The 9694-nt window shown below is 55.7% G+C and overlaps 1 protein-coding gene across 1 annotated transcript; it reads left to right on the top strand.

Moving 5' to 3' along the window:
• The first annotated feature begins 4266 nt into the window (after window positions 1-4266).
• Window positions 4267-7988, top strand: LOC309530536 (uncharacterized protein C11orf42). The gene is made up of 3 exons (XM_082219564.1): window positions 4267-4490; window positions 5872-6589; window positions 7818-7988. Exons 1-3 carry the CDS (start codon window positions 4422-4424, stop codon window positions 7946-7948), a joined length of 918 nt encoding a protein of 305 aa, XP_082075690.1. The 5' UTR covers window positions 4267-4421; the 3' UTR covers window positions 7949-7988.
• Window positions 7989-9694: the final 1706 nt, after the last annotated feature.

The raw sequence follows: 9694 nt of genomic DNA, 5'->3' as shown, positions 1-9694 counted from the left end.
CAGCCTTTGGCTATGTGCAATAAAACTGACTGATTACTGCTTTATTGCAGTTTACGGCCAGCTGCCAGGGAAGCTTTTGAGGTGATTCCTGTATTGTGGGGTGTTGGAATCGTTGGCCGCTGGGACCCCTTCCAGCTTCACTATTTCCTGTGAGTTTCGCCCACTACTTTGGGGTCCCAGGGCAGGTTGCACCAACTGAAACACAACGTTATTGTGCAAGTACAACATTGCATAGCACTGGATTCAATACCTGCGGGATCAGAGATTCTCAGAAGACTGGGGTAAATTTACAGACTATTTGAAAAGTAATTGTGATCGACAGATTATGCTAGTAGGTTTGCAGGAAGTTTTGTAAGGTGAATTATTTGAAACATTGCAAAAAAGACAATGAGGGAAATTATTAAAGATAATTAAAGGTAATATGAAATTATGAAATGCATAATAAGAAGAGAAATTCATCAGAGGTGTTGACGGAAGTCCGAAAAATATTGTATAAGATGTGTGATTCTGTGGTATGAATGTTAATTAATATGTTAAATACTAGTAAAAATGTATTTTAAAAAAAAAAAAACACCACAATATTGCAAAGCACTAAAAATAGCAGGAAAAGACTCCAGAGGGTGGAATTAAGCTGGTCCTAAGAGCATCCGCTGCATCTCTGGCTGCCAGGAACCAGGGATGGGGGGGGTGAGGGCAGCATGGCAGCTGCTGTCTCAGGTGTCCCCATGAATATCTCATGAGCCCTGGCAGGCTCTCTCTGTCTCTTTCCCCACGGCTGCCCCATTCCCAGGCCAGCCTGCTAGGCGCTCAGTTCCTTTGGGGCAGGCAGATCCGCAGGGGTGGTGGGAGCCTGAAAGGAATTGGGGGTGAGCTTGTGGAGGAGCTATGCAGGAGACAGAATTATTGGGGTGAGGGTAAAGGCCCCCATGTGCTATGGGGTGGCTGGGACCTCCCCCTCCTGCGGGTCCCCAGGGCCCCATGAGGAACTCACCTTCTCCCTGAAGCAGCAGGAAGATGCCCCAGGAGGGTGAGGGGGCTTCGGCCCAGGACAGGTGAGAGGGAGAGTGGGGAGAGGGAGGAACGGGCAGGCAGGTGGAGGCAGGTGGGGGCAGAGAGGCGTCACGTGATCCTGGAGGCTCCGTCTGGGGGCAGGCTGGGTTGGCAGCCTCTGCAGGGAAGCTCAGAGCAGGAGGGAGGGGGGACAGGTGGGGGCACGGGCTGCCCCATCATCTTCGCAAAGGCACCTGAGCGGGACGCTTTAGCTTAGAGAAAAGGCGAGGAAGAGGCGAAACGATAGAAGCTTATAAGATTACAGCGTGGAGAAAGTGGAGAGATCAAGCTGAATGTGGGAAGATTCAGGGTGGATAAAAAGAATGACATGCAGTGCAGTGACTGTGGAACTCCCTCCCACAAGAAGCAGGGATGGCTACAAACCTTGATGGTTTTACAAGAGGACGGGAGGCAGCCCTGTTTCCGAATGCCAGCTCCTGGAAAATGCAGGAGGGGAGAATTGCTCTGGTGCTTGTGGGTTCCGCTTTGGGGCAGCCGTTGACCCCTGAGAGGAAAGGAGGCTGCACTAGGTGGGCCGCCTTTGGCCGGATCCAGCTGAGCTTCTCCTGTGGAGATGCAGCTGCAAATTCCATAAAGAGGGCTGCCATGTTCTGAAGAGCAAAAAAGAGCCATGACCCTCAGGGTCCCTTCGGGCTCTGCAGTTCTACGATCCAGGAACCCCAAGAGGCAGAGACATCTGGAGGGAGGGAGGGAGGGAGGGAGGCTGGCTTCTGCTGGGCTGAACAATCGGGTCTACACACCGAGTATTACATGCACAAAAGGCACGGATCCTTCCTTTGCAGAAACCTGCCCACCCCTCAGCTCCCTCTGAGCCCGCAGCTATGCACCACCAAGGTAAAAAAGGTCAAGGACTCCTGGATGGTTGAGTCCAGTCCAAGGCGACTCTGGGGTTGTGGCGCTCATCTCGCTTTCAGGCCGAGGGAGCCGGCATTTGACAGATTTCCGGGTCATGTGGTCAGCAGGACTAAACCACTCCTGGCGCAACAGGACACTGTGACAGAAACCAGAATGCATGGAAATGCCGTTTACCTTCCCACTGCAGCAGTACCTATTGATCTAGGTGGGTGGCGCTGTGGGTTAAGCCACAGAGCCTAGGGCTTGCCAATTGGAAGGTTGGCGGTTCGAATCCCTGCAACGGGGTGAGCTCCTGTTGCTCGGTCCCTGCTCCTGCCAACCTAGCAGTTCGAAAGCACGCCAGTGCAAGTAGATAAATAGGCACCACCAAGGACCAGAAGCTGAGCAGTGGCTCACCAGGAACCGTGGCAGCCTGGCAGGCCCAGCTCAGGAGCAGGTGGCAGGAGCCATTGTCCAGCTGTGGCACCAGGTGCTGCTCAATGGTCTCCTTAAATCTGAAGGTTCATTATTGTTCCACAAGATGTGTGTTTCTTTAAGGGCCAGAGCAAATAACGTGACCTAGTTTTACAGCTGTGAAGCAGTATAGAAGGTGCTGTTATGTTAATTAAGCTGTTGGGTATGGTATATAAAGATCAGCATGTCACTCTCTCAGTACCCTGGCGGATGGGTCATGCTTATTGATTTATTGTAAAATGTGTTTTTGTTATTAAAACCTAGCAAACCTTATTTTTGCATTCCTTGTAATTTATGGTCTCCCCAGCATGCCTTCTGCCGTGCAACTAATCTGCAAATAGCCAACAGGTGCAGGTCCCAGCGGACATCGCAGAAGGGAACCCCCCCCCCAGCCCCCTCCTCCATCACCCTGCTCTGCCTCGGCTGTGTCCATCCCCTCTGCCAACTGGACACCAGAGCTGCGCTTCAAGGTTCTGCTCTTCAGACAGGCCCTGATAACAGAAAGCGGCAATTCTTGCTCTCACGAAGAAAACAGACGTTTAGCAAAAATTTAAAAATCCGCCTGGAGGACATGTCCAACAGAAACAGGACATATGGCAGAGGTTTTCAACCTTTGGGGTCCACAGCTCCCTTGACCAACTCCCTTCTTTCTGCGGCCCCCCTGTGGGGCTCAGGAGCCCAGTTGTGCCCCCCCTTGCCTGCAGAGCTGGCAGCCTCTCCCCCTTTTGGAACCCCCTTCCTTGTGGAGTGGTCCCTCAGCCTCCACCGCCCCAGGTCTCTGAGCCAAAGAGAGGTGCTTCCTCACACTTCCCCACAAGGGCCTTAGTGGCCCAACGCAGACAGGCCAAAGCTCAACGTGAGTGTGGCGGTCAGGTGGGATTGCTATGAGTAATTATGAAAAATGAAGCACGCCACTGTGTCAGCGATGACCTAGCAGTTCCTTCCTGCTGCCCCTGAAAAAAAAGAAAAGAAATAAATCTTCTTTGTTGGAGGCCAAAGCTGAGTGTGGCAGGCCTCCTGGCCCTGTGGCAGCCCCTAAACTGGCAGAAGACGGGGGGGGGGGGGACAAGGTCCAGGTGCCAGGCCCATTGGCTCCTGGGTGTGGGGGAGGGAATGGGGGGCAAAATCTTATCCCATGTCCTGGGACAGCTCTGCCTCCTTGGCGTCTGAATCTTCTGCCCATCCATTTCTTGGGCTATTCTGCACTGAGACCCCACAAGGAAATTGCAAGGTAAGTGGGGGGGGCTGCTGCCCTCTGCTCCCCCCTCACTCACCTCAGGCCTCCTCAGCTGCTCCACTTCCTGATGGGAGCAGGCGGGGGTCTTTATCTTAGGCCTCCCAGCACAATGCTTTTCTAGATCCTTCTCAAATATATGTTGCCCAAGAAACCGCTTTTGCAGCCAGCCTGGCCATAAGAGCACTGGAAGGAGCTGTTGGATCCAGTCCAGCCCTCTGATCTCACAGCGGCCAACCAGAGGCCCACGTGGGACCCCCCCCCCAGCAGGATTCCAGCAGAAGAGGCCCCCCTCTCTCCTCCTGTGGCTTCCAGCAATTGGTCTCCGGAAGCCTTGCTTCCATCGACAGCCCTCTCCTCCTCCATGAATTTGCCTAATCCTCTTTTCAAGCCATCCAAGCTGTCTCCTCTGGCAGGGAGTTCCAGAGGTTAACGATGCGCTGCGTGACACAAGACTTGCTCTTCTCTGTCCTGAACCTTCCAACATTCAGCTTAAATCTTTCCTCTGCCCACCCTCCTTTCTCGTCTGCAAAGGCGGCACCAAAACGTGCCTCCCTGCCTTGCCGCGGGCTCTCTCCCCCTCCCTCTGGGCTGCTGAGATGCAGCCCCCTGGGGTGATGGCGGCAGGGGGCCCTTTGTGACCTCACAGGCCAGCCCGGCCTTCTGCTGCTCCAGCTCCAAGCCTGCTCACCTTCCCAGCCGCTGAACAGCCCCTCCATGCCCAGCCCCATGCCCTTGGCCTTGCCCATGCCCACACTCTCTTGCCACCCTCCCGGACCCCTCTAGGCCTTGTCCAGTTGCTTGCAAGATGGACGGCGGGGTCCAAACCCTGCAGATTGGGGAGGCGGATGCCAATTGGGAGCTGATCCGGGACAAGGTGAGGAGGAGGAGGAGGGGGGGAGCTGTCCTGGCGAGGGGCGTCCTGGAAAGGAGGGGCGAGTCTGCAGGACGGGCTTCCTGGGTGCCCCTCACACCAAGACCCCCAGCGCAGTACCAGGGGGGCCCTGCTCCACCTCCTCGGGCGGGGAGAGCGATGCTTCTGAATGCCAGTGCCCAGAGACCCCAGGAGGGGAGAGATGCTCTGGGACTCGGATCCTGCGTGCAAGTTTCCCATTGGGGCATCTGTCTGGCCCCTGAGAGAGCAGGAGACGGGCCTGATTCTGCAGGCACTTCCCTGGAGAGGGGCAGCAGAGCTAACCTGACCTGGGGGCTCTCATGTGACGCCTTGTGGGGTCCTCAGTTTAAGGAGGAGTATGGATCATCATCCTGGTCCCCCTCCTCTGCCCACCTTCCAGCTTGTCAAACATCCTCCTTAAATTGTGGTGCCCAGAGGTGGACACAAGACTCCAGGTGTGGTCTGACCAAGACAGAATACAGTGGTACCTCTGGTTACATAGTTAATTCGTTCCGGAGGTCCATTCTTAACCTGGAACTGTTCTTAACCTGAGGTACCACTTTAGCTAATGGGGCCTCCCGTTGCCGCCGCTGCACAATTTCTGTTCTCATCCTGAAGCAAAGTTCTTAACTCAAGGTACTATTTCTGGGTTAGCGAAGTCTGTAACTTGAAGAGTCTGTAACCCAAGGTACCACTGTAGATAGAGTGGGACTATGACTTCCCTGGATCTGGACACTAGACTTCTGTGGATGCAGACTAGAATAGCATTAGCCTTTTTTGCTGCTGCATCACACTGTGGACTCATGTTGAGCTTGTGGTCCATCAAGACCCTAGATCCTTTTCACAGGTAGTGCTAGTAAGCCGGGTCTCCCCCATCTTATATTTGTGCACCTGGTTCTTGCTGCCTAAGCGCACAACCTTACTTTTGAAACAATTTTTTTTAAAAATAAAAAAAATCCTTCCAGTAGCACCTTAGAGACCAACTAAGTTAGTTATTGGTATGAGCTTTCGTGTGCATGCACACTTCTTCAGATACACTGAAACAGAAGACACCAGACTAACTAACTTAGTTGATCTCTAAGCTGCTACTGAAAGGAATATTTTAATTTAATTTAATTTGTTTCGACTACGGCAGACCAACACGGCTACCTACCTGTAGCTGGAACCTTACTTTTGTCCCCACTGAAATTCATTTTGTTAGCCAGCACCCGGTTCTCCAACCTGACAAGCTCATTTTGAATTCAGATTGCGCCTTCAGTCTCTCTCCAGCTGTGACCCCCGGGGAGGGGTTGCCCTAGATGCCCCTCGGGTGCCCCTCCCCACGCCGCCCCGTCCTGACCCCCCCCCCAATCTCTCTGGGCAGGTGGTGGAGGAGCGCTTCGGCCCCACGGTGGTCCCGGTGCCCTTCCTGGAAGACGCCGCCTCCTACGACCTGTTGACGGTGCTGATCAAGAAGCCCCCCCTGGGGCAGGGTCGCCTCCGCCGCCAGCGGTGCCTGGTGCCCGTGGGGCCCCTGGAGAGCCTGCTGCGGGAGGACACCCCCGCCCGGGAGCTGACCCACGGCACGCGCGAGTACAGCGCCCGGGTGCGCGGCGAGTCGCGCTACGAGGAGACGCGGCTGGTGGCGGGCGCGCTGCGCCACCTGCGCCTGACCATGTCGGGGGTCCACAAGAAGGTGGCCTTCCTGGTCCTGCGCCCCGGGAGCGTGGCCCTGCGCCCGGATTTGCCCTGGCTGCGCTCGCAGAGCAGCCTCTACGTGGTCTACGAGGTCTTCTACTGCGCCAGCCTGGCCCTGGCCGTCACGCAGGGCGCCGAGCGCAGCATCTTCCACCGCCAGCAGCCGCTGCCCGTCGCCTTCTCCTGCCTCAAGTTCGCCCTCGGAGCCAAAGGGGTGCTGGGCTCCCAGAAGCCCACCGGCCACAGCTTGCCTGCCAGGGCCGCCTGGGTCCGCATGGCGGTGCTGGAGCCCCCCGGGACCCCGGCCCCCCAGCCGCCCCTGGAGAGCCCCCGGCCCAAGGAGGAGGGCAAGGCTGTCCGCAAGCGCTGGAGACCCCTCGGCAAGCCCACGAGGACCCTGGCAGGTGAGGCAGACGGGGGCGCAGCTCGCCCTACGAGGAAGCCCCCCATTTCGCTGGGTCAGGGATGCTTGAGCTGAGATGGGGTGGGAATGGATGACCTCGGGGGTCCCCTCCGACTCCGCGATTCTGATTCTACGAAGAGAGGGCAGTGCGCCCTGCCTCTACAGCTGGAGGAAGTTTACAATGTTTGGTGCTTTCATTATTGGGGGCAGCCGTGTTTCTGGGTCCCAGGTGCCGGAAGTCGCAGGAGAGGAGAGCTGTGTTCGAATCCTGCTTGTGGATTTCCCATAACGAGCAGGAGGCTGCCCTGCGTGGCCCCCCCTGACCCAGACGAAAGCCTCTTCTTCTCTTTCTGGGGTTTGCAGCTGTGCCTTCCAGTGGGGCTAAAAATAAGGCCCCTATGTTTCACATCTGGCAACCCATGAGCCCCTTTGGTTTCAGATAGCACGTGGGAAGAAGAGTCCCAAAAAGCCCAGGACACAAATTTCCAGCGGCCTTCTAGGGGCTAAATGCCTCCGTCTCAGTTTGCTGGCATCTTTGCCCGCCATTTCTCAAGGGCACCCCCCCTGCCACGCTGCCTGGCGCCCCCTTCCAGCGACTTGGCTCCCTGCATTGCAGGGAATTGGACTAGAATCAGCAGTTCTCCACCTGTGGGTCCCCAGATGTTGTTGGACTACAGCTCCCATCATCCCTGAGCTCTGGCCTTGCTAGCTAGGGGTGATGGGAGTTGTAGTCCAACAACATCTGGGGACCCACAGGTTCATTGTGTGTGTGTGTGGAGGGTGCTATTGCTTGTGTCTTTCCCTGTTCAAAATTGCCCCCCCCCAAAAAAAATAATACAAGGCAGCTGTATTAGCTGCGATTCTTGTACTGCAGCGGGGTGGACTGGATGATCCTTGGAGGGCCCTCCCAACTTTACAATTCTCTACTTTTCCCATGGGGGGGGTAGCACTTTGGGGGGAGGGCCACTCTTGCTCCCAGCCAAGCCCCCACTGGCAAGAGCCCCACACCAGCCCCTACAGAGGCCTCTGCCGGGCTTCTCCCCCTATGCCCAGCTAGTGGGGCTGAAATGTGGGGAGAGGTGGTGGTTTGGGAATGCCCAGCGGATGGCAGGGCACCTCCTAGGAAGGTCTAGGAAACCAGGGGCTCCTGCGTCACAGGGGGCTGGGCTAGATGCCCTCAGGGAGCCCCACCCAACTCTTTTATGCTGCGATTCTTCTGGTCCCCACAGGGAAATGGCCCTTCCGGCGCCACCGCCCCAAGTCCGGCCCGTCTACTGCCAGCCTGGCTGACGCCGAAAGGCACTCCATGTCGCTGCCCCTCCTGCAGAGCTCCACGGCCGAGAGCGACACCGAAGAGTGAGCCCAGAGACGCCGCCAATAAAGAGCCCTTTGCACCCAGAGCCAGGCGTGTGGCCCCGATTGGAGGGGGAGGGCAGGCGCAGGAAGCGGGGGGGGGGCAGCAAGCCAAGGGAGAGAACCTGCAAGGGGGGGGCAGTCCCAGAGGAGGAGCCGCCTCATGCTCTTGGGGGCACCCAGAGGCCATCTAGTAGTTTAGAGGTCCTGGGCCCTCAGGAAGTCAGACTCTCCTCCCCCAGGGCCAGGGCCTTCTCAGTGGTGGCTCCGACCTGGTGGAATGCTCTGTCCCAGGAGACCAGGGCCCTGCAGGATTTAACCTCCTTCCGTCAGGCCTGTAAGACAGAGCTATTCCGCCTGGCTTTCAATATGAACTCAGCCTGATCTTTTACTCTCCTTCCTCCCCTTTTCATGAAGATTCCCCGCTCTGGGATCCCACAGCTAATTCTCCCCTGGTCTCCTCGCTGGCCCAAGTAGGACTAATTTAGCCAGCTAGCCCTGGGGATCATCTCATGTTTATTGGATGGATTTCCCCCCTAAACTGATTTTTGAATTCTGAATTTATTGCTATTCACGTTTCATACTGTATTTTATGCTGTTTTTTTGTTGCATCAATTAAGTGTTTTAAATTTATTGTCAGCTGCCCTGAGCCCAGTTTTCTGAACCGGGAAGTGCGGGGTATAAATAAAAAAATTGTTATTATTATTAGTAGGAACACACTTGGCTGAGGCTCCTTCCAGCGCCACCCATTGGTCGAAGTAGCTGAGAGCCCGGGGGGGGGCTGTGTGTGCGAAGCCCCACACTGAGCAAAAAGCTGAGCGTTACAAAATTCAGGACAGAAGAGAGCCCTTCATGCCACTGGAACTCCCTGCCACAGGAGACAGTGCTGGTCACCAACTTGGACGGCTTTAAAAGGGGATTAGACAAATTCAAAGAGGGCTGTCAAAGGCGACTTGGCAGTTTGGGGCAGTGTAGGAGTGCAAATATCCAGTGTGTGGGGGGGATCAGATGGGATTACTATGAGGAATTATAAAATATGCACCAGGCCATTGTGTCCACTATGAAAGCATGGTGTTGACCGGGTTCGATTCATTGACAAGGATTTTTGATTAAATCCCACAAGCTTCTGCATCTCTGGCCATTTTCTCCACTGTTCATTTTCTATGCCTGACAGGCGCGCATCCGCATTCCAATACACAGGCCAGTTGCTTCATCAGGCATCCTCAGTACATAAAGATACAGTGGTGCCTCACAAGACGAAATTAATTCGTTCCGCAAGTTTTTTCTTCTTGCAAGTTTTTCGTCTTGCGAAGCACGGTTTCCCATAGGAATGCATTGAAAATCAATCAATGCGTTCCTATGGAGACCGTCCGGGGATAGAGGGGAAGCACCGCGGGCCTTCCCCTCTGTCCCCGGACCTGTTTTAAAGCAAGGGAAGGAGCAGCGGGGAGAATCGCTTCTCCCCGTTGCCGCCCCTTGGTTCAAAAGGGGTCCGGGGAGAGAGGGGAAGGCGCGTGCGCACCTTCCCCTCTGTCCCCGGAGATTGCGGGGCTGGCAACGGGGAGAAACGATCTTCTCCCCGCCACCCCTTGCTTCAAAAGAGGTCCGGGGTGCGGGAGCAAGCTTCGTTTTGCGAAGCAAGCCCATAGGGAAATTCGTCTTGCGAAGCAACTCAAAAACGAGAAAACCTTTCGTCTTTGCGAGTTTTTCCGTCTCGCGAGGCGTTCGTCTTGCGGGGCACCACTGTAGTACG

The sequence above is a fragment of the Podarcis vaucheri genome (genome assembly GCF_965113315.1).
Source record: "Podarcis vaucheri genome assembly, chromosome: 4".
NCBI lineage: Eukaryota > Metazoa > Chordata > Lepidosauria > Squamata > Lacertidae > Podarcis > Podarcis vaucheri.
The sequence above is the reverse complement of the archived record's forward strand: the minus strand, read 5'-3'. Positions and strand labels throughout refer to the sequence as shown.

Excerpts from the sequence above, each read along its gene's own strand:
- LOC309530536 (XM_082219564.1), top strand. The coding sequence starts at position 4,422 with ATGGACGGCGGGGTCCAAACCCTGCAGATTGGGGAGGCGGATGCCAAT. Across the intron at positions 4,491-5,871 it reads GGGAGCTGATCCGGGACAAG|GTGGTGGAGGAGCGCTTCGG; the intron begins GTGAGGAGGAGG and ends CTCTCTGGGCAG. Across the intron at positions 6,590-7,817 it reads GCCCACGAGGACCCTGGCAG|GGAAATGGCCCTTCCGGCGC; the intron begins GTGAGGCAGACG and ends TGGTCCCCACAG.